The sequence below is a fragment of the Phyllobates terribilis genome, unplaced genomic scaffold (genome assembly GCF_046119375.1).
Source record: "Phyllobates terribilis strain yellow unplaced genomic scaffold, ASM4611937v1 Scaffold_3__8_contigs__length_932513732, whole genome shotgun sequence".
Lineage (NCBI taxonomy): Eukaryota > Metazoa > Chordata > Amphibia > Anura > Dendrobatidae > Phyllobates > Phyllobates terribilis.
Genome location: NW_027362763.1, coordinates 284348729 through 284374022, shown reverse-complemented (window position 1 = coordinate 284374022; position 25294 = coordinate 284348729). Strand labels below are relative to the sequence as shown.

The 25294-nt window shown below is 44.3% G+C and overlaps 1 protein-coding gene across 1 annotated transcript in view; it reads left to right on the top strand.

Annotated features, from left to right (window-relative positions):
* Positions 1-6702, top strand: part of WDR49 (WD repeat domain 49) — a 337861-nt gene extending 331159 nt beyond the window's left edge. The window contains exons 17-18 of the mRNA XM_073674828.1: positions 2968-3114; positions 6550-6702. Of these exons, the coding sequence (XP_073530929.1) occupies positions 2968-3114; positions 6550-6695 (293 nt within the window). The 3' untranslated portion in view covers positions 6696-6702. The remainder of the gene's footprint in view (positions 1-2967; positions 3115-6549) is intronic.
* The last annotated feature ends 18592 nt before the right edge of the window (positions 6703-25294 follow it).

Here is a 25294-nt window from a genome sequence, read left to right as displayed (position 1 = left end):
AACATACATAAAAAGTCACAATTCAAAAATTCTACATTAACGTGCAACATTTGACGTATTGGTCTCCCACTCTTTTCTAACATTGGGAAGTTTACCAGTTAAAATGCAAAAAAAGTCTGTTTGCACAAAAAAATCATTACTGACTTGCTACATTTGACACATACATTTGCCGATGCTCAAATACGGTGTGGCCAATATACAAACATACAGTACATAAATACACTGTGCGTCATATATACATACAGTGTGGTTTTTTTGCAGTTTCCATTAGACGGTGTGGTTCCCTAATGGGCAGTACATCCTTATCCATTCATTTTTCCCAGAAAGGTTTCATTACGAGCTAAGTCTGGTTCCTATCTCTTTTCCATTTCACTTGAGGCCTTTCTGGGCACATGCAGAAGTGACTCACTAGACATACAGTGGTGGCCAAAAGTATTGGCACCCCTGCAATTCTGTCAGATAATACTCAGTTTCTTCCTGAAAATGATTGCAATCACAAATTCTTTGGTATTATTATCTTCAATGAAAAAACACAAAAAGAATTGTCCTAAAGCCAAATTGGATATAATTCCACACCAAACCTAAAAAAGGAGGTGGACAAAAGTATTGGCACTGTTTGAAAAATCATGTGATGCTTCTCTAATTCATGCAATTAACAGCACCTGTAACTTACCTGTGGCACCTAACAGGTGTTGGCAATAACTAAATCACACTTGCAGCCAGTTAACATGGATTAAAGTTGACTCAACCTCTGTCCAGTGTCCTTGTGTGTACCACATTGAGCATGGAGAAAAGAAAGAAGACCAAAGAACTGTCTGAGGACTTGAGAAACCAAATTGTGAGGAAGCATGAGCAATCTCACGGCTACAAGTCCATCTCCAAAGACCTGAACGTTCCTGTGTCTTCCGTGCGCAGTGTCATCAGAAGTTTAAAGCCCATGGCACTGTGGCTAACCTCCCTAGATGTGGACGGAAAAGAAAAATTGATGAGAGATTTCAACGCAAGATTGTGCGGATGGTGGATAAAGAACCTCGACTAACATCCAAACAAGTTCAAGCTGCCCTGCAGTCCGAGGGTACAACAGTGTCAACCCGTACTATTCGTCGGCGTCTGAATGAAAAGGGACTGTATGGTAGGATATCCAGGAAGACCCCACTTCTTACCCCGAGACATAAAAAAGCCAGGCTGGAGTTTGCCAAAACTTACCTGAGAAAGCCTAAAACGTTTTGGAAGAATGTTCTCTGGTCAGATGAGACAAAAGTAGAGCTTTTTGGGAAAAAGCATCAACATAGAGTGTACAGGAAAAAAAAAGAGGCATTCAAAGAAAAGAACACGGTCCCTACAGTCAAACATGGCGGAGGTTCCCTGATGTTTTGGGGTTGCTTTGCTGCCTCTGGCACTGGACTGCTTGACCGTGTGCATGGCATTATGAAGTCTGAAGACTGCCAACAAATTTTGCAGCATAATGTAGGGCCCAGTGTGAGAAAGCTGGGTCTCCCTCAGAGGTCATGGGTCTTCCAGCAGGACAATGACCCAAAACACACTTCCAAAAGCACTATAAAATGGTTTGAGAGAAAGCACTGGAGACTTCTAAGGTGGCCAGCAATGAGTCCAGACCTGAATCCCATAGAACACCTGTGGAGAGATCTCAAAATGGCAGTTTGGAGAAGGCACCCTTCAAATATCAGGGACCTGGAGCAGTTTGCCAAAGAAGAATGGTCTATAATTCCAGCAGAGCATTGTAAGAAACTCATTGATGGTTACCGGAGGCGGTTGTTTGCAGTTATTTTGGCTAAAGGTTGTGCAACCAAGCATTAGGCTGAGGGTGCCAATACTTTTGTCTGGCCCATTTTTGGAGTTTGGTGTGAAATGATCAATGATTTGATTTTTGCTTCATTCTCTTTTGTGGTTTTTCCTTGCAACCAAATTAAATGAAGATAATAATACCAAAGAATTTGTGATTGCAATCATTTTCAGGAAGAAACTGAGTATTATCTGCCAGAATTGCAGGGGTGCCAATACTTTTGGCCACCACTGTAGGGACCATCCAAATTGAGGTCAACTTGACATGGTTGGGTGGCTTTTACACTTTTTGATCAAAAATTGTAAACAAAGTGTCTAAGGTTTTTTTTTCATGTCTATAGCAATAGCGGAATTAATGTGTGCATTAATTGCAGTGTACTGCCACACACTGTATGTATGTATGATGCACACTGTGTGCATATATGTCGCACACTATATGCATGTATGATGCACAATGTATGCATATATGACGCACACTGTATGTATATACGACGCACACTGTATGCATATATTACGCACACTATATATATATATATATATATATATATATATGACTGACTGTATATATATAACGCACACTGTATGCATGTATGACGCACACTGTATGCATATATGATACACACTGTATGCATGTATGACGCACACTGAATGCATGTATGACGCACACTGTATGCACACTGTGCGTATATATGATGTATATTGGCCACAGCGTATTTGTGCATCAGCATATTAATTCAATACTAAAGATGTCCGGGCTTTTTTCTTTGCATTCATTTTTTTTAAATCTTCTGAATAGGGTCTTCTCTTTCCTCCACATGCAGAGGCCGTTCATAATACAACAGTATGTCACCAAATATCTGCATGACACCACCGGCCTTATGTGGCAGGGTGGCATAAAGTCCCCACAAGTGTTGAGGCCTGAAACTATAGTTGTATTACAGATTTTTGTGAAGCAAGATATATGTTTTATATTTTCTACATTTTCAATTGTAACTTTACCTGTAAGAATTCATAATCTTTTCAATTGAGCAGAATACAGTGACTGCACATCTTTCATGTGGCTGTGCTATATTTTAGATAAAACATTTGCAGTTGTGATTAACATGAAGCTTTGTAAAACTCTACAAACTAGGTTTAATGACTGTTCTATGTGACTCGTGGCAGGTACCTTCAGCTTGTTAAACATCAGTTCTCTGCGGGAAACTGCTGAAATGAGAAAGCCTGATTTTGTTGTAAATCCTGACAAATACTTTGGAGAGAAGGCAGAAGAGAAAACTACTAATATTGTACAATCCCCCACCTTCACTGAAAGTAAGTCATCAGAACATGGCCATAGTACGTTACCAGTAAAAAGTTTGGACGCACCTGTTCATGCAGAGGTTTTCCTTGTTCTTAATAGAATGAGCACATTGTAGATTCAGACTGATGGCAACAAAACCATCAATGGGCACATATGGAAACAAGAAAACAAGTGTGAAACAAACCAGAATATGTGTTAAACCTCATATTCCTCAAATTAGCCCCCTTTTGCATATTTTCTGCTGGCGGAGCTAAGGGCAAATAGAATGGAAAATGTAAATATGCCGGGTCAATACCAGAAAGACAGTGAAAAGGACAACATCAAAGTTTAAAGTATATTCTAAAAAAAAATAGTTCAGTGTTCAGGAGGTCAGGGAGTATCAGCAGATGTAGAGAGAGGTTTAAGGCTAAAATCTAAAAGGGCTTTCAGGGGTTAAACAGAAGATTAGTCAGGAACAAAGCCAGGTCAGAAACATTGCAGTTAATCCTTAGTTTTTTGGTCACCAAAGTTGTAGGATATACAATAACTGAGAATGACAAAATGAGTAAGGTGGTTTAACTAGAGCATTCATTAGATCCCAAACCTGCCCCCTCATTGGTCTACTGATCTGCACTTGTGATTGGCTTACCCTCTCAGTGGTATTCTGATCTACCTTTCTGATAGGCTGGTCAGCAGGACTTTCCCTGAAACTTGTAGCAGTGCCAATCATACAGACTTGGTGGTGTACACTCTCCACCATGATCTGGGATGGAGTGGTAACATCTGATAGTGGTGACTGGACCAGGGAAAGTTCAGTATGTTTGCCTTACAGACTTAAGGTAATATACTGAGTTGTCAGAAAAACTAACCCCTTCATGACATGTGTGAGCCCACTCCATACTCAGCAGGTGATGGCTGTGTCACAGCCAGGACCTGCCTCTAAAAATTGCGGGTGGAGAAAAGCTTCGCCCACATTTGTTAACCTGTTAAATGGCACTTTCAAACTCTGACAGGGACATTTAACACTCGCCGGCATGGGGGTGAGTCATTCCACGCGCCTATCGGTGTGCCCGTGACCAGATTGCTTGTTGCTAATGGGTTGATATGACAGTCAGGGGTTTGCTGAAGACCCCCGTGCTTGTCATTATGGAGATCCTTAGAAACTCTGCCAGTGGTTGGACTTTAAAGGAGATCATGATTACTGCTATATACAGAGATGCTGTGGCATCACTGTATATAGCACAGGTGATCAGATGATTGCAGGTTAAAGTCCCCTAAAGAGACTATTAAGAACAGTGGAAAGTAAAACAAATGTTTTTTAAAAAATTTAAAAATAAAAAAAACCATAAACATTTAAATCACCCCCCTTTTCCCTCATTAAAAATAGATATTTTAAAAAAATTTAAAAAATACACATATGTGGTATTGTCACATTCAGAAAAGTTTGATCTATCAAAATAATTAACCCAATCAGTAAACACCATCTAAAAAAAATCTAGAACGCTAAAATTCCATTTTTTGTGGTCGCTGCAACTCCACAAAAAATGCTATAACAAGCGATCCAAACTATATATCTATCCCAAAATGACATCAATAAAATCTTTGTCTCGTCCCCCAAAAAATAAGCCATCACATGGCTCCATTGATCAAAAAATAAAAATGTTGTGGGTCTCGGATAACTGCGACACAACCCCCCAAATAATTTTTTTGCAAATTCTCATTTTTTTTACCACTAAAAAATTTAAAAAAATGGACATGTTTGGTATCGCCATAATTGTACTGATGATCCAAATTATAGTACCAGGTCATCTTTACCACACAATGTACAACGTAAAAATAATTCCCAAAAAACAATGTCAGAGGTTTTTTTTTTCACTATTTTCTCCGCACTTGGAATTGTTTTTCCCATTTCCAGTACACTATGTGGCAAAATGTATGGTATCCTTCAAAAGTATGGCTCGTCCCACACAAAAAAAGCCCACATATGTCTATGTGCACAGAAAAATAAAAAAGTTATGGCTCTGGGAAGAAGAAGAGGAAAAAATGAAAATGCAAAAATGGAAATTGGCCATGTTGTTAAGTGGTTAAACTAAGTAAGGACCGTAAATCCCAAATTATTGAAAACACTAATCTTTATTATTATACATTAAAAAAAATAGCCACAGATTGCATTTTTCCATAGATAAACACATAATGGTCGTAAAATGAACAAGAAGAAACAATATTTATAATGTTTATTAATGTATAGGCTCAGAGGCTGGACATACTATATAGGGTACAGATTTTAAGGGAGACACAATGGTTTCTGTCTGTACCCTATTGACACATATCATTTTTTTCGACAAGCTACGCAGGTTGGCCCCCTATTAAAGTATCGACAATAGTACCCACGCTCCATGATGGCTGACCCTATACATTCCCTGGTCCACCCTAATTCCTAAAAATAATACCAGTAATATTGTGTGTACTATACAGCTACCATAACTATAAGGTCCTATAGTAACGTATATTCCAAATGATATTACTGATAAAGAACCTTCTGATAGGGAACCTTAATGCAAAAGACAATCTCCATCCACTTCTTTAAAAAATAATACTGATGATGATTGAACATAGACTATCTCAATTGTCTTTAGAGACATATGTAAGACATTTTTCTAGTCCCGAAGCGTTTCCACAAGCCAGCCTGATCACTGATGTGCCCATCTTTGACATTCAAAAATGGAGACACATGGGGGATTAAGAAATACCTGCCTAATCAACATAAGGTAACAACATAGTATCAAATACCGAAATGAGATGTTGTGAGGATCTGCCACGGATCTACTCCATTCTATCCCCCATTTAATGCCACTTTTTTATACTAATAGTGGAGTGGATTTACCAATGTGTTGTCAAGTGGAAGAAGAGGGTGCTGAAACTTGTTTACAGTAAATATACTAAGAAAGAAGAAGAAAAATACTTTGCCTCTTTGCAATTGGAGAAGTTTAGAACTGTATTTAATTTTAAGAGAGGGGATGTCACAAAGGCATCTTACTTTACATTGTGAAAAACGAATAGAGCTGTTATGGGTTCAGGTTTAAATGCCGTACTTATCTCCACTTGTTATTACAACAAACTGAAAATCCACCTTGTATATTTATGGCAAAGGCATACTAATGAGAATTCTTGTCTTACTAAAAGGAAAATCCTGAAGATTAGAGTTTATTTGTAATATGCTCTGAAATGTTTGCGGGGAAAAAGGAAGAAGAAACCCGCTAATGGCATGCACTGTATTTACTGAAACAAGTTCCTCACTTTGGATTGCTTGTGCCCTTGGTCATATGAACATGTCACCTTGTCTGTGATAAGAGACAGGATAATAATGTGAAACTGGGTCAGTTTAGCAGTCATTGGTGTTATTAAAGTCTTTTTGGGCTCTTGCCAGTCGCATGAATAATGTAAATGTGATTCTATCACTATTGTAGACCTGAAAGCCGTGTTTGATGAGGGAAGCCTCTTCCCAAGAGAAATATTGCAACGTGAACGAGAAGCAAAACAAGTAAATGAGAGAATGTTTCAAGAATGCAAGATAAAGAGAAACAAGAAAACCACAAGGATAATAGAAAAGTAGCACATTCTAGAGGGTGAACTGAGCCCTTGACAACTATGTCTTCTTGTTATACTGTATATTAAACATGCATTTACCTATAATCACTTGTTGTGTCTGTTATTCTGTAGGGTTCAATTGGCGATTAACTAAAAAGGTAAATGTCATAAGTCCTAATATTAAGTTACTCACACAACACAATCCGAGTGACCCAGAGACAGAAAAAATCAACACAATGATAGACCAGGCAGTCACAACCAAAGTAGTCTATAGTGACCCCTGTCTACACACTCACATTCATATACAAGCACTCTACAGTTAAGGCTTTGTTCAAACTTCCATTGCAGTTTAGATTGGAGGTATGTAGAAGTATATACTCCCAATATACAGTATGTGTTTAATACAGTAATGTTCAAAATAACAGCAGTGGGTTCAAAATTATGAGTTATGCACAAAATCTTTGTACTAGTTTTTATTTCCATGCATTGAAAAATATGAAGAGAAATGTATTACTTTACAGAAAATAACAAAAAATGAACATTGGGCTGTTCTAAAAAATTGCAGTCTCTGCATTTGTCTTTACAAACTCACAATATGTCTTCTTTTCTTGAGGATTTATCACTCCTGTAAATCACTAACCTAATATTTAGTTGTTTTTTAGAATTGCTTCACATCTGTTTCATAGAGTCAACCAACTTCTGGCACCTGTCAACTGTTATTCCAGCCCAGGATGCTTTGACTACATCCCACAATTTTTTGGCTTTTGTTGGCTTTGCCTCAGAAATGGTATTTTTGATGTCACCCCACAAGTGTTCTATCGGATTAAGGTCTGGGGATTGGGCTGGCCACTCCATAACTTCAGTTTTGTTGGACCGGAACCAAGATTTTGCTCATTTACTGGTGTGTTTAGAGTCGTTGTCTTTTTGAAACACTCATTTCAAGGGCATATCCTCTTCCGCATAAGGCAATATGACCTCTCCAAGTATTTTAATATGGGAATAAACAAAAGAACAAAAGGAGATTTATAAGGTTATGATGATAAAACCATTCTTTTTTAAATGTAGAAAAACATATACAAACACATTACAAAAAAAGGGGGGGGTGGGCGATAAGATAGACCGTGTGCAATATACAGTACAAGAAACACCTGAGAGGCCTAAGGCTGGGAAGGATGGCCCTAATGTTGATAGAGAAAATATGGGCGATGATAAAATAAAAAAGCAGTATAGGAAGGGCCCCAATAAGGGAGCACTGGCTACAGGCTGATGTAACAGACCAAGTAGTCACATGAGAGGAAATACACCATGTCAAAACACCATGTCAGTGTATGATAACCCTGCCAGTCAAGAATCACTAGGGGGCAACTAAAACAATTCTATACTGCACCTCTTTCCCAGCCAATTTTAGGCGCTGAGAGAGTGTCCAGAGGAGTGTATCCCGCTGCCCGGGCGCGTTTCACGTGGAACATAGAGGCTTTATAAAACTCATTTTATTCTTTTGTTTATTCTCTTGGCATCTGGAATGGTTTATGCGTGGCGGCACACTCCCGTTTTTACATGTTGATGTGTCGACCAGCAATATGTTTTTAGGACTTTGGTTACTAAGTATTTTAATATATGCAAACTGGTCCATGATCCCTGGTATGTGGTAAATAGGTCCGGCACCATAGTAAGAGAAACATGCCCTTATCATGATGCTTGCATCACCTTGCTTCACTGTCTTTAGAGCGTACTGTGGCTTGAATGCAGAGTTTGGGGGTCGTCTGATGACCTGTCTGTGGCCCTTGGATGCAAATAGAACAATTTTACTTTCATCAGTCCACAAAATGTTTCTCCGTTTTACTTTAGGCCAGTTGATGTGTTCTTTGGCAAATTGTATCCGCTTCAGTACATGTCTTTTTTTTTTAAGAGTGGGACTTTGCAAGGACTTCTTGCTAAGAGATTAGCTTCACACAGGCGTCTTCTAACTGTCATAGTACTCACAGGTAACTTGAGACTGTGTTTGATCATCCTGGAGCTGATCATTGGCTGAGCCTTTGCCATTCTGGCTATTCTACGATCCATTCGAATGGTAGTCTTCTATTTTCTTTCACGTCTCTCTGGTTTTGCTTTCCATTTCAAAGGATTGGAGACCATTTTAGCTAAACAGCCTATCATTGTCTGCACTTCTTATTAGTTTTACCCTTTCGCTGTTCTTCTGAACAATGTCTCGAATGACCCATATATCTCAGGCTTTCAAGGAGAAATGCATGTACAGCATGTGCTGGCTTCACCCTTAAAGAAGTTGTCCGCTAATTTTACATTGATGCCCTAGCCGTAGGATAGGGCATCAATGTATGATCGGCTGGGGTCCCGCACGCGGCACCCCCGCCGATCAGCCAGAAGTGCTCACCTGCGGTGCTCCGCCATCAAGTGGTAGTGGCCGCCGCGGTGTACTGCACATCCGCCTCCTATTCAATTGAATGAGATAGGGCATCAATGTAAAAGTAGTGGACAACCCCTTTAAATAAGGGCCACCTGATTCACACCAGTTTTTTCACAGAATGATTGATCTCACTAATTGAACTCCACACTGATAGTAATTTGAACACCCCCCCTTTCAATTAATTATTCAAATACATAGACTCAAAAACATGCAGATCATCAATGCCGAGTCTGTTAGTTTTGTGAGAATCTACTGCACCAACTGGTAAATAGTTTGACATGTGGTAATAAAATTTATACCAAAAACAGTGATTAATCTGGTTAGTCATATTGGACTGCTATTATTTTGAACACTACTGTATATCCTTCTGTATAGGCATGCATTTCTTATTGACTTCCATATATATACAGTTAAGTCCAGAAATATTTGGACAGTTAGCAAATCTTTGTGATTTTGGCTCAGACAAAAATATTCTGTTAAATGTTTAGGAATTGCAACCATTTTCTCATTTCAGAGGCTCAAAAGTAATTGGACAAATTAACTTAAATAAAATGTTAATTTTTAATACTTTGCAGAGAATCCTTTGCAGGCAATGATTGCTTGAAGTCTGGATGCCATGAACATCACCAAACACTGTGTTTCCTCTTTTATGATGCTTTGCAAGGCATAAACTGCAGCTGACTTCAGTTATTGTTTGTTTGTGGGTCTTTCTGCCTTAAATTTTGTCTTAAGCACGTGAAATACATTATCGATGGGGTGGAGATCTGGTGATTGACTCGGCCATTGCAAAATATTCCACTTCATTGCTATGTCCAAGTCCTTGTACCTAACGGTGTGGGGCTTCATGAACGTAGATGCAGCCGTTGGAGGGAGACCATCCATGCCATTGCCAGTGTTGTGCCTGCTCACACAACCTGACCAGGTGAGTGTAACAAGTCTTGCAGTATGTTGTGGGTCATTGTCCATCTGTATTGCGTAGAGCTTCTAATCAACCTTCCTGCATTTGGTTGAATCTGAGTAGAAGAGATAGCCCTGTACGCTTTAGAATTCATCCAGCTGCCTCTGTCTTCAGTCACATCAATAAACACTAGTGACCCAGTGCCATTGGAAGCTGTGCATGGCCTTGCCATAATAGTGCCTCCACCATGTTTTACAGAGAATGTGGTGTACTTTGGATCATGAGTCTTTTCAAGCCTTCTCCATACTTTCTTCTTCCCATCATTCTGGTATAGGTTGATCCTAGTTTCATCTGTCCAAAGAATACTTTTCCAGAAATGGGCTGGCTTTTTTAGATGTTTTTTTTAATTCCTGGAAAGTGTTTTTCACTTGGGTGGATATTGTAAAGGGGTGTTTCTTCATCATGGAAACGGATTCTGTGATTATCCACCACTGTTGTCTTCTGTGGATGTCCAGGCCTTTTTGAGTTCCCAAGCTCACCAGTGTGCTCTTTTTTTCTCAGAATGTACCAAACTGTTGATTTGGCCACTCCCAACATTTCTGCTATCTCTCGGATGAATTTCTTCTTTTTTTTCAGCCTAATGATGATCTGTTTCACTTCCATTGGGAGCTACTTTGATCGCTTTTAGTGGGTTCCAAGCAACAGCTTTCAAATGCGAATGCACCTGGAATCAGTTCCAGACCATTTACCTGCTTAATTGATTATGTTTTAATGAGATAATAGCCCATGCAGCCCATTAAAGAGCTTCTGAGATAACTGTCCAATTACTTTAGGTCCCTTGAAAAAAAAAGGCAGCTGTAATTCGTAAAGCTTTACTCAAATTAGAATGTGAATATCCCCAAATTAAACCTGAGACTCTGCACTTCAAGCCCATATTGATTACATAACTGTATCTTGACTATGTTTTTGTAAACAGCTAAAATGCCCAGACTTGTGTCACTGTCCAAATATTTCTGGATCTAACTATGTATGTGCGTATGTACAGTGCCTACAAGTAGTATTCAACCCCCTGCAGATTTAGCTGGTTGACACATGCGGAATTAACTTGGCATTGTGACATTTGTACTGTAGATCAGCCTGGAAGTGGGAAATGCACTGCAGCAAATTTTGTTTTTGTTTTTTTTGTTTGTTTTTTTTAAAACGAAAAAAGTTAATTCAGAGTGTCATTTATTATTCAACCCCTCAAACCACAAGAATTCTGTTTGGTCCCCCTAAAGTATTAAGTAGTTCAGGCACCAAGAATAATGAGCTTCACATGTGTGGATTAAAGATCTCTTTTGCCAGCCTTTTCTGACTATTTAAGACCCTCCCCAAACTTGTGAACAGCACTCAGACATGGTCAACATGGGAAAGACAAAGGAGCATTCCAAGGCCATCAGAGACAAGATCGTGGAGGGTCACAAGGCTGGCAAGGGGTACAAAACCCTTTCCAAGGAGTTGGGCCTACCTGTCTCCACTGTTGGGAGCATCATCCGTAAGTGGAAGGCTTATGGAACTACTGTTAGCCTTCCACGGCCAGGACAGCCTTTGAAAGTGTCTTCCCGTGCCGAGGCCAGGCTTGTCCGAAGAGTCAAGGCTAACCCAAGGACAACAAGGAAGGAGCTCTGTGAAGATCTCATGGCAGTGGGGACATTGGTTTCAGTCAATACCATAAGTAACGTACTCCACCGCAATGGTCTCCGTTCCAGACGAGCCCGTAAGGTACCTTTACTTTCAAAGCGTCATGTCAAGGCTCGTCTACAGTTTGCTCATGATCACTTGGAGGACTCTGAGACAGACTGGTTCAAGGTTCTATGGTCTGATTAGACCAAGATCGAGATCTTTGGTGCCAACCACACACGTGACGTTTGGAGACTGGATGGCACTGCATACGACCCCAAGAATACCATCCCTACAGTCAAGCATGGTGGTGGCAGCATCATGCTGTGGGGCTGTTTCTCTGCCAAGGGGCCTGGCCATCTGGTCCGCATCCATGGGAAGATGGATAGCACGGCCTACCTGGAGATTTTGGCCAAGAACCTCCGCTCCTCCATCAAGGATCTTAAGATGGGTCGTAATTTCATCTTCCAACAAGACAACAACCCAAAGCACACAGCCAAGAAAACCAAGGCCTGGTTCAATAGGGAAAAAGTCAAAGTGTTGGAGTGGCCTAGTCAGTCTCCTGACCTTAACCCAATTGAAAACTTGTGGAAGGAGCTCAAGAATAAAGTCCACATGAGACACCCAAAGAACCTAGATAACTTGGAGAAGATCTGCATGGAGGAGTGGGCCAAGATAACTCCACAGACCTGTGCCGGCCTGATCAGGTCTTATAAAAGACGATTATTAGCTGTAATTGCAAACAAGGGTTATTCCACAAAATATTAAACATAGGGGTTGTATAATAATTGACCCACACTTTTATGTTTAAAATTTAATAAAATTCAACTGAGCAACATAACTTTTTGGTTTGTAAGATTTATGCTTCTGTTCATAAAACCTACTCTCGTTTGCAGTTTGAAGGCTCTAACTTATTTGCATCTTATAAAACCAGCTAAATCTGCAGGGGGTTGAATACTACTTGTAGGCACTGTATGTGTATATATATATATATATATATAAATATGCACTACCGTTCAAAAGTTTGGGGTCACCCAGACAATTTTGTGTTTTCCATGAAAACTCATACTTTTATTTATCAAACGAGCTGCAAAATGATTAGAAAATATAGTCCAGACATTGACAAGGTTAGAAATAATGATTTTTATTAGAAAGAATAATTTGCTCCTTCAAACTTTGCTTTCGTCAAATATGCTCCCTTTGCAGCAATTACAGCCTTTCGGACCTTTGGCATTTTAGCTGTTAATTTGCTGAGGTAATATTGAGAAATTTCACCCCATGCTTCCTGAAGCCCCTCCCACAAGTTGGATTGGCTTGATGGGCACTTTTTGCGTACCATACGGTCAAGCTGCTCCCACAACAGCTCAATGTGGTTGAGATCTGGTGACTGCGCTGGCCACTCCATTACAGATAGAATACCAGCTGCCTGCTTCTTCCATAAATAGTTCATGCATAATTTAGAGGTGTGCTTTGGGTCATTGTCCTGTTGTAGGATGAAATTGGCTCCAATCAAGCGCTGTCCACAGAGTATGGCATGGCGTTGCAAAATGGAGTGATAGCCTTCCTTATTCAAAATCCCATTTGCCTTGTACAAATCTCCCACTTTACCAGCACCAAAGCAACCCCAGACCATCACATTACCTCCACCATGCTTGATAGATGGAATCAGGCACTCTTCTAGCATCTTTTCAGTTGCTCTGCGTCTCACAAATGTTCTTCTGTGTGATCCAAACACCTCAAACTTTTATTCGTCTGTCCAATGTCTGTGTTCTTTTGCCCATATTAATCTTTTCCTTTTATTAGCTAGTCTCAGATATGGCTTTTTCTTTGCCACTTTGCCCTGAAGGCCAGCATCCCGGAGTCGCCTCTTCACTGTAGACGTTCACACTGGCGTTTTTTGTGTACTATTTAATGAAGCTGCCAGTTGAGGAGCTGTGAGGCATCGATTTCTCAAACTAGAGACTCTAATATACTTGTCTTGTTGCTCAGTTGTGCAGCGGGGCCTCCCACTTCTCTATCTACTCTGGTTAGAGCCTGTTTGTGCTCTCCTCTGAAGGGAGTAGTACACACCGTTGTAGGAAATCTTCAGTTTCTTGGCAAATTCTCTCATGGAATAGCCTTAATTTCTAAGAACAAGACTAGACTGACGAGTTTCACATGAAAGTTCTCTTTTTCTGGCCATTCTGAGAGTTTCATAGAACTAACAAATGTAATGCTCCAGATTCTCAACTAGCTCAAAGGAAGGTCAAAATTAAAGCTACTCAAATCAGCCAGACCGTTTTCAACTGGGCTAACATACTTGTGCAAGGGTTTTCTAGGGTTTTCTAAACATAGATTAGCCTTCTTAAACAGTTAGCAAACACAATGTACCATTAAAACACTGGGGTGGTGGTTGTTGGAAATGGGCCTCTATACACCTATGTAGATATTGCAATAAAAACAAGACTTTTGCAGCTAGAATAGTCATTTACCACATTAACAATGTATAGAGTGTATTTCAGATTCGTTTAATGTTAGCTTCATTGAAAAAAAATATGTGCTTTTCTTTCAAAAATAATGACATTTCTAAATGACCCCAAACTTTTGAACAGTAGTGTATATACAGTATATATATTGTGGTAGAGTCACTCGCTTTTCTGCACTCGGAAGTAGATACAGGACACTGTCTCTTTAAATGACTTGGTGGTTTATTGTAGGAGGCATCATAAACCACAGTCAAGTGCAGAACATAAACGCAGCCTTTCTGGCATAACAGGAAGCAAAAAGGAAGAAGGTACAGAACAGTCCTTACTTCGGACGAGGTCCGGCCACTCAGGGTTAGCAAGAGCACATGGTCCAGTTTTAGCACAAAGCTCCTCTCTCTCAGGAGCTAGCTTCTACACACTGAACACCACCTGAGTGAAAAGGCTGGCTATTTAAAGCCCAGACCCCCCCTGAGGTGGAGATATGGTGGATGGACTCCCGCCCGCACTACAGCAATCCACCTATAAAACCTGCCCTTTTTAAATGGCTGTTTAACCCACTCTGCACCTACTATGCAGGCGAAACGTCCATGTTTCACATCACTGAAGCTAACAGCCTCAGTGAAACATATCTCACCTCCAGTATTCAGCTAGTGACTTTATCACATATCCCCCCCAAAGCCAGGGGTTTGGCACCTTCGCTTACTAAACATGGAAGTCAGAACAGGACATCAGGATTGCCATGTAGTTTTCTGGGCCTGTGATCCACCAAAAAACTAAAGTCCTGGAGTGCCAGGAACCCCCAAGTCACCTGGGCATTCTTTCCCATCCTTTCCCTCATCCGTCTTAGGGGAGCATTATCTGATCCTAGCCTGAATGTCTGGCTTAATAAGTGGTATCTCAGGGTGTCAATTGCCCACTTGATGGCCAGGCACTCTTTTTCCACAATAGCATAGTTCTTTTTGCATGTCGAGAGTTTTCTGCTTAGATAAAGAATTGGGTGTTCCTCCCCATTTACTTCTTGGGATAAGACGGCTCCTATGCTGACCTCTGAGGTGTCCATCTGGACTACAAACTCTTTATTGAAGTCAGGCGCTATCAAGACCGGCTGCTTACACAGGGTGTGTTTCAATTCCTGGAACACCCCTTCTCCCTCAGAAGACCACTTGGCCATCGCCATCTTCGTACCTTTAAGTAGGTCAGTCAGAGGTGCTGCTGTCATGTCAAAATTCGGGATAAATCGCCGATAGCATCCCATGATTCCCTGAAATGCCCAAACCTATTTCTTGGAGTTCTGGATTGCTTCCACCTTATTATTATTATTATTATTATTTATTATTATAGCGCCATTTATTCCATGGCGCTTTACATGTGATAGGGATATACATAACAAAAGCATTTACATAATCTTAACAAAACGAGTCAGCGACTGGTACAGGAGGAGCGAGGACCCTGCCCACGAGGGCTCACATTCTAGAAGGGAAGGGTGAGGATACATTAGGTGAGGGAAGAGCTGGTTGTGCAGCGGTGGTTACTGCATGTTGTAGGCTTGTCGGAAGAGGTGGGTCTTCAGGTTTCTTTTGAAGGTTTCCACGGTCGGCGAGAGTCTGATGTGTTGGGGTAGAGAGTTCCAGAGTAGGGGGGATGCACGGGAGAAATCTTGTATACGATTGTGGGAGGAGGAGATAAGAGGGGAGTAGAGAAGGAGATCTTGTGAGGATCGGAGGTTGCGTGCAGGTAAGTAACGGGAGACTAGGTCACAGATGTATGGGGGAGACTGTTTGTGGATGGCTTTGTATGCCATGGTTAGAGTTTTGAACTGAATTCTCTGGGCAATGGGGAGCCAGTGAAGAGATTGACAGAGAGGAGAGGCCGGGGAATAGAGGGGGGACAGGTGGATTAGTCGAGCAGCAGAGTTTAGGATAGATTGGAGAGGCGCAAGAGTGTTGGAAGGGAGGCCACGGAGCAGGAGGTTGCAGTAGTCGAGGCGGGATATGATGAGGGCATGCACTAGTGTTTTTGCAGAGTCTTTGCTGAGGAATGTACGGATCCGGGAGATGTTTTTGAGTTGGAGTCGGCAGGAAGTGGAAAGGGCTTGGATATGTGGCTTGAAGGAGAGATCAGAGTCCAGGGTTACTCCAAGGCAGCGAGCTTGTGGGACTGGGGAGAGTGAACAGCCATTGACGTTGATGGCTAGGTCAGATGGGGGATGTGAATGAGAGGGTGGAAAGATGATGAACTCTGTTTTATCCATGTTGAGTTTTAGAAATCTGTCAGAGAAGAAGGATGAGATGGCGGACAGACATTGTGGGATTTTGGTTAGTAGGGAGGAGATATCAGGTCCAGAGAGGTAGATCTGTGTGTCATCAGCATAGAGGTGATACTGAAAACCGTGAGACTCTATGAGCTGTCCCAGGCCAAAGGTGTAGATGGAGAAGAGCAGAGGTCCTAGAACTGAACCTTGGGGGACACCGACAGATAGGGGGCGAGATGAGGAGGTGGTGCGTGAGTGGGAGACGCTGAATGTCCAGTCTGTTAAGTAGGAGGAGATCCAAGATAGAGCCAAGTCCGTGATGCCAAGAGATGAGAGAATCTGGAGTAAGAGGGAATGGTCCACTGTGTCAAAGGCAGATGACAGGTCCAGAAGGAGGAGGATGGAGTAGTGTCGCTTGGATTTGGCATTTAGTAGGTCGTTGGTGACTTTGGTCAGGGCAGTTTCAGTCGAGTGATGCGGTCGGAAGCCAGATTGCAGGCGGTCGAAGAGGGAGCAGGAGGAGAGGTGGGAGGACAGTTCAAGGTGGACATGTTGTTCTAGTAGTTTTGAGGCAAAGGGGAGGAGTGATATGGGGCGGTAGCTAGTCAGAGAGGAAGGGTCAAGGGAGGGCTTTTTGAGGATGGGTGTGATTGCGGCATGTTTAAAACATGAGGGGAAGACACCGGTTGTTAGTGACAGATTGAAGAGGTGTGTTAGGATTGGGATGAAGACTGTGGTAAGGTTAGTGATGAGGTGGGATGGGATTGGGTCAAGTTCGCAGGTGGTGAGGTGTGATTTGGAGAGTAAAGAGGAGACTTGACCTTCTGTAATGGTGGAGAAGTGGGGTTTGGAGGAGGAGGGTTGAGTAGATATGAGGAGGGGTTGTGTGGACTTTGGGCAAAAGTTTTGTCTGATGGTGTCAATCTTCTGTTTTAAGAATGAGGCAAAGTCGTCGGCTGAGATGAGAGAAGAGGGAGGAGGTGCTGGGGGACGAAGGAGAGAGTTGAAAGTGTTAAATAGCTGTTTAGGGTTGTGAGATAGGGAGGATATGAGAGATGAGAAGTAGGTTTGTTTTGCTGCAGTGAGTGCGGACTTGAAATTAGTGAGGGATTGCTTGAATGCGATGAAGTGCTTGATGGAGTGAGACCTTTTCCATCTCCGCTCCGCAACCCTGGAGGCCCGGCGCAGTTCTTTAGTAAGTTTAGTGTGCCAGGGTTGCCTGTTGAATGTGCGAGATGTGGTGTGTGTGAGAGGGGCGATCGAATCTAGAGCTGCAGCTATTGTGGTGTTATATGAAGCAGCAGCAACGTCTGCATCGTGTAAGGAATTTAGGTCTGTAAGAGGGAGGAGGGATTCAGAGAGTGAGTGTAGGTCAAGGTGTTTGAGATTTCTGCGAGTGTGTGTAAGTTTGTGGAGTGGGGATTGTGCACCTGGAGAGGAGAGGGTAGAGAATGTGAGGAGGTTATGGTCAGAGAGAGGGAGTGGAGAGTTAGAGAGGTTAGATAGGGAACAGAGGCGGGTGAAGATGAGGTCCAGTGTGTGGCCATCTTTGTGGGTGGGTGTGGAAGACCATTGAGTTAGTCCGAAGGAGGAAGTGAGAGATAGGAACTTAGAGACAGACGAGTGGGAAGTGTTAATGGGGATGTTGAAGTCACCCATTATGATAGTGGGGATGTCAGTGGAGAGGAAGTGAAGCAGCCAGGTGGTGAAGTGGTCTAAGAAGGTGGTGGCTTGCCCTGGGGGTCGGTAAACGAGGTTGGAGGTTGGAGGGGGAATAGATGCGCACACAGTGCACCTCAAAAGAGGGGAGTGTAACGGAGAGTGGCAGTGGGATTTGGGTGAAAGCGCAGTGTTCTGATAGGAGAAAACCTACGCCTCCGCCATGTTTGCCGTTGGGGCGGGGGGTGTGGGAAAGGTGGAATCCGCCATATGAAAGTGCAACTGGGGAGGCTGTGTCAGAGGGGGTGAGCCAGGTTTCAGTGATGGCGAGGAAGGAAAGTTTGTGTGTAATGAAAAGATCGTGGATGAAGGAAAGTTTGTTGCTGACAGAGCGAGCGTTCCATAGAGCTCCTGTTAGAGCAACTGAGGAAGTGGGGGTTACTTGGATGGGTATGAGGTTAGAAGGGATGCGACAGTTTGTGGAAGGTCGTGGATAGGAGGTAGAAGTAACTGTGGGGATATGGCGAGGAGGACCAGGATTTGGAGAGATATCTCCAGCAGTAAGGAGGAGCAGAGAAAGTGTTAGCAGGTGGGAGCAAGAGAGAGCATGAGGTGGCTGTCTGTGTTTGGAGATCCAGGATTGAATGTTGAGGAATAATTCAGAGGAGGAGGTGAGATGAGTGGGGAGGATGGAGAGATGAAAAGTTCCTTACTAGGTGTAATAGAAAGTGGAGGATTATAGAGGAAAAAGTGAGAGCTAACAGAAACATAGTTAAAAGAGAGTAAGTGGTCAAAGTGTTGGTTACCTGACTCCTGCCCTGACTAACTGCCTCTGAAATAACTGCCACTTATCTCCGAAGCCACTTTGCACAAGAAGACGCGTGTACAACCCAGCACGTGTGCACCCCTTTCAGAGCTTCTAAATATATAGGGCACATTCAACTATCAGGTGAAGGGCATTGTGGGAGCTGCTTATGTCTAAATTACCAGCTGGTCATCTCACCAGGAGATGGCTGGGTGATCAAACACAGAGCTAGCACTCTAGTCTCTGCAGTTTAGCACCTCTAAAAATCAGATAAGATCTATAGTGGAGAAGGGACAGACATATGTGGGTATTGAATGGAGTGGGACAGATAAAGCAGAGAAATTATGCAGAGCATGTACCAGTGAGGTGCATCAGCAGAGCAGAGCAGTAGATTACAGCAGACACAGCAAGCAGAGAAATTATGCAGAGCATGTACCAGTGAGGTGCATCAGCAGAGCAGAGCATTAGATTACAGCAGACACAGCAAGCAGAGAAATTATGCAGCGCATGTACCAGTGAGGTGCATCAGCAGAGCAGAGCATTAGATTACAGCAGACACAGCAAGCAGAGAAATTATGCAGAGCATGTACCAGTGAGGTGCATCAGCAGAGCAGAGCATTAGATTACAGCAGACACAGCAAGCAGAGAAATTATGCAGAGCATGTACCAGTGAGGTGCATCAGCAGAGCAGAGCATTAGATTACAGCAGACACAGCAAGCAGAGAAATTATGCAGAGCATGTACCAGTGAGGTGCATCAGCAGAGCAGAGCATTAGATTACAGCAGACACAGCAAGCAGAGAAATTATGCAGAGCATGTACCAGTGAGGTGCATTAGCAGAGCAGAGCATTAGATTACAGCAGACACAGCAAGCAGAGAAATTATGCAGAGCATGTACCAGTAAGGTGCATCAGCAGAGCAGAGCATTAGATTACAGCAGACACAGCAAGCAGAGAAATTATGCAGAGCATGTACCAGTGAGGTGCATCAGCAGAGCAGAGCATTAGATTACAGCAGACACAGCAAGCAGAGAAATTATGCAGAGCATGTACCAGTGAAGTGCATCAGCAGAGCAGAGCTCTGTTCACTTGCGGCTTTATTTCACCCCTTTCAACGACGAAGCCCAAGTATTTTTCCTCTTCTCTTTCTATGGCGCATATTTTTGGATTTATGGTAAACCCGGCGTTTCTCAGTGCACCCAGTACTCCGTGGACCTTCTGCAGGTGACTTCCCCAATCTGGGCTGAAGATCACAATATCGTCCAGGTAAGCGGCAGCGTACTTTTTGTGCGAAGCCAGGATCCTGTCCATGGCCCTCTGGAAGGTAGATGGGGCTCCCTGCAGACTGAACGGCATCCTGGTGTACTGAAAACACCCATCAGGTGAAGAGAAGGCAGTCTTCTCCTTGGAACCTGGGGACAAGAGAATTTGCCAGTACCCCTTCGTTAGGTCCAGGGTAGTGATGTACCTGGCAGGCCCCAGCCTTTCAATAAGTTCATCGACCCGAGGCATCGGATAGGCATCAAATTTAGACACTACGTTTAGTTTCCTGTAATCGTTACAGAAGCCCCTTTCTCCATCCAGTTTCGGTACAAGAACAATGGGGCTGTACCAACCGCTCTTAGACTCCTCGATGACGCCCAGGCTCAACATTCTCTGCACTTCCTTGGAGATCACCTTGCAGCGGGCTTCGAGGATTCGATATGGCCTCTGGTTTACCCGTACATGTGGTTCCGTCAAGAACTCATTCTCCACAACCTGCGTACATCCGGGCAACTCTGAGAACAGGTCTCTCTTTCTCTGCAGCAGTTCTCGGCACTGTTGTTTTTGAGCCGGTGATAGTGTCTCTGCCACTTTGACATCCTTGACCCTGGTTTCAGGATTGGCCCCCAGACACGTAGCTTCCACCAATTCCCTGTCCCGCCATGGCTTCAGCAGGTTGATGTGGTAGATCTGGTACGGCTTTCTTCTTCCTGGCTGGTGGATTTTATAATTGACTTCACTCAACTTCTCGACCACTTCATACGGCCCTTGCCACTTAGCCAGAAATTTACTTTCGAACGTGGGTACTAATATTAATACCTGCTCTCCAGGGTTGAATTGTCTCAGCCTTGCGACCCTATTGTGGACCCTCGCCTGGGCTTCTTGTGCCTGTAGGAGGCTCTCCTTCACAATTGGCATTGTGATCCTGTCCTGCATTTGAGCCACCTGCTCGATGATGCTCCGGTGGGGTGTAACCTCTAATTCCCAGGTCTCCCTTGCTATGTCCAGAAGTCCCCAAGGTCAAACGGTGAGAATCCCATAGAGCTCTGGGGAACTACCCTAATGGAGAACAGCAGGTATAGCAATAGGCAATCCCAGTCTCGCCCAGCCTTCTCCATGACCTTCTTCAGCATGGACTTCAAGGGGTCTTGTTCAATCTCTCCATCAGGTCATCCGTTTGTGGATGGTATACAGACATCTGGAGTTGTGCAAATTGGAGAGCCTTACACAACTCCCTCATCACCTTAGACATAAAAGGAGTTCCCTGGTCCATCAGGATCTCCTTTAGGAGGCCCATCCAGGAGAAAATATGCACCAGCCCTCTGACTATACTCCTGGCGGAGAAGCTTCTCAATGGTACCGCCTCCGGATACCGAGTTGCATAGTCCCACACTACCAGGATGTATTTGTGACCCCTGGTGGACTTGACCAGGGGCCCAACAAGGTCCATGGCAATTCGGTCAAATGGGACTTCTACAATAGGCAATGGTGCTAGGGACCTGTGGAAGTGGGATACAGGAGCAGTTAGCTGACAGGTGAGGTAGGACCGGCAGTAAATCACAATCTTTCTGTGACATCCAGGACAGTAAAACCTCTGCAGGACCTGCTCCCGAGTTTTGGGTACCCTTAGATGCCCACCCAAGATATGAGAATGTGCCAGGTCTAATACCTTCCGCCTATAGGGACCCGGCACCACCAACTGCTCTATCACTTCCCCTCTAGGCTTAGTGACCTGATAAAGGAGTTCCCCCTTGAGTGTAAAATATGGGAACCTGGTGTCACCCCCGGTTCTTGAGCAACCCCATTGATTACAGACACATTATCAAATGCATTCTTCAAGGTAAGATCCTGCTTCTGAGCAGTACCAAAATTCCATCTAGAAACTCCCATTTCAGGAATCTCGGCCTCTTGAGTCCCTGTCTCGTCCTCATCACCGGCAAAGACACATAGGGGGAATTCATTCAACTCTGACTGCAGTGGAAATTCATCATGGGGGAAACGGCTCGTTCCTGAGTAACATAGTACATCTGCTTTCCACCACAAGTCCCAGAACAGGCTAAAGTCCCTCCCTATTATTATTGGATGTAGCAAGTCCTTAACCATCCCGACCTCATGGGACTCATCCCCACAGTTAGTTTGTATGGTCAATCTGGTGACAGGGTAATCCTTGGCGTCCCTGTGAATACAGTGTACCCCCATGTGTTTCCCGGGGATCAACTGGTGGGGAAGTGTGGCCCTAACCAGAGTCACCAAACTCCTGAGTCCAAGAGTCCTGCTACCAACACCCCATTTATGGTCATGGGACATGACTGTGGCCCCTCACCGGGCTGATAGTAGGAACAGTGGCGTCCCAGGCTACAGTCCATTTGCTCGGAGGATAGGGGGCAGCGGGCAGCTACATGGCCTGGGCCGTGACACCTCCAACATATAATCTCTCCCTCAGGGACCTTGGGCATTACCTCTCCCTCCCCTTTGGACCTTGGATGACCCACCCCTTTTGGGGTCTGCCCCTATTGGGACCCCCAATATGGAGTGGGCTGTTTTCCCAAGGAACCCTTGACCCCCTGATACCTCTCGACCAGTCCGACTAGTTCATCAGTGTTCCGGGGATCACTCTGGGCAACCGAAGTCTGTATCGCCTTGGCAGGGAATGGACAAATTGGGCCATCACCACTCGCTCTGCCATCTGCGCCAGGGTAGAGGACTCCCGCTGCAGCCATTTTTGGACCAGGTGCAACAGATCAAATATTTGGGACCGAGGGAGTTTCTTGCGCTGATACGCCCAGCAGTGGACCCGCTGTGCCCTGACAGTCATTGTTACCCCCAAGCGTGCCAAAATTTCAGTTTTTAACTTTCCATACTCTTTGGCACCTTACAAGGTCAAGTCATAATATGCCTTCTGGGGTTCCCCCGTCAGATATGGTGCCAGCACCTCTGCCCATTGTTCTGGCAGAAGTTTCTATCTTTCAGCGACGCTTTCATAAACTGTCAGAAAGGCCTCTTTATCGTCAACCGGGGTTATTTTTTCATTGCATGTCTTACCGCCTTCCGGACAAAGAAGTCATCAGCCGGACCTGGGTGAGGGGTGGTCTGTTGGCCCTGGATGACGGTCGCCAAAAGCTGCATCTGCTGCTGTTGATCCTGCTGCTGTTAACGTATCTGCTCTAGCAACAGCTTGTTCGTCTCCTGCTGCTGATGCGTCAGGACCAGGTGTTTTATTACGTCCTCCATGCTGTCAGACAGCTGGCTGACGGCCTTTACCCAGGACATCCACCACTCTCTGTAGCAGGTACACGTGTTCCTGGGATCTTGCACCCACTCTTGCACCACTTGTGGTAGAGTCGCTCTCTCTGCTGCACTCGGAGGTAGATACAGGACACTGTCTCTTTAAATGAATTGGTGGCTTATTGTAGGAGGCATCATAAACCATGGTCAGGTGCATAACATAAACGTAGCCTTTCTGGCATAATAGGAAACAAAAAGGAAAAAGGTACAGAACAGTCCTTACTTCTGCTGAGGTCGGGCCACTCAGGGTTAGCAAGTGCACATGGTCCAGTTTTAGCACAAACACAATCTCCTCTCTCTCAGGAGCTAGCTTCCACACACTGAACACCACCTGAGTTAAAAGGCTGGCTATTTAAAGTCCAGACCCCACCCTAGGGTGGAGATATGGTGGATGGCCTCCCGCCCGCACTACAGCCATCCACCTATAAAGCATGCCCTTTTTAAATGGCTGTTTAACCCCATCTGCACCTACTATGCAGGAGAAACTTTCATTAGGTCAATTAAGATTACCATAATTTTTAATATTTGCCAAATGCCAGAATAATGAGAGAGAGAGAATGTTTTAATGAATTTTTATTACTTACTGCAAAGTCAAAAGTTTACATACACTAAGATTACTATGCCTTTAACCACTTCCCAACCGCCCACTGTACATAAACGTCGGCGCTTGCTGGGCTCTGTGCAGCGCCGACTTTTATAAATGGTCGGTGGTCCCGCAGCCCTCAGGACCCCCAGGGTCCTGCAAGTGCCGCGGGTGGGGTGCAGAGCGACAGCTCTGACAAGGGACATCATCGGGACCTGATTGGATCAGGTCCCAATGATGTTAACCCTTTGCTATCTTCTATATGCCACGATCTATAGTGATCATGGCATTTAGAAGATAGTGAGAGGAGAGGGGGTCGTCCACTTACCTCTCCAACGGCCCCCTGATGTTTGACAGGAACTGCCGTTGTCATGGCAGCCGGAGGTCACATGACCGTGACGCGCCCCCTGGGCCAGTGTTGTTTGGCGGATACCCGGAGCCGGATCAGATGGAGGTTGTAGTCTCCGAGTGGCGGTGACCCGGTCCGTGCCCAGGGTGTCAAGCTCAGTGTGTGGCAGTCCTACAGATGTTACTGGATGTTCTTTAGTGTCGACTACGCCACCCGTTGATTTGCGGTCACTACGGCCGCCGCTGCAGCAGGGTCCGCTGAGGCTGGTGGTGTGTGTGCAGCTTCGGGTAGTATAACCCCCAACGGGAGGGGTATAGCCTCAGGGGGTCAGTTGCAGAGGATGGTGGTTGTGGAGGTGCAGTGAGGATGGTAATGAAACTCAGAGTCGGGCTGTGCAGTTCAGGGTTTTTACTTACTGCTTTTGTGTTGGTCACTCCGGCCTTGAGTGACCGCCCGAGCCGTGCTGTGTCCACCAGGTCCTGGACTCGGCCAACCCCCAGGTGATTCTGGAGCATGTTCCTGAGCTCCCTTTCTGACTTGTCCTTCTCTCTGGCCTTCCCCACCAGGGATCCACCTAAGTCCGGCTCCCTCGGGCCTCTTGTTGGTAAAACCCTTGTCTCTGGGTTCCCTGACCCTATTCACGGTTTGCCTTCCGGGTGGATTTAGTGGGTGGTCGTGGCAGATCCTGCCCACGACCTCCGGTCTCTGGCTAAGGATTAGGGCCCTCCACCAGCTTGGGATCCGGTACCCTTGTGCCAACTCTTCACCCTCTGGTCTGATTTTGGGTTCTTGGAGTTCCCTCTTCTCCCCCTCTGGGTCCTTCTTTCTCCTCTCTCTCTCTTGGCCTTGGAGCTGGCTGAGCTACTCTGCTTGTCTGACTCAACTCTGACAGACTGACCAAACCTCTACAAAAGACCCTGTTCTAAGATGGTTCCCACCTTATATACTCCCTCTATGTGTGAGCTCAGGTGACCAGCACCCAA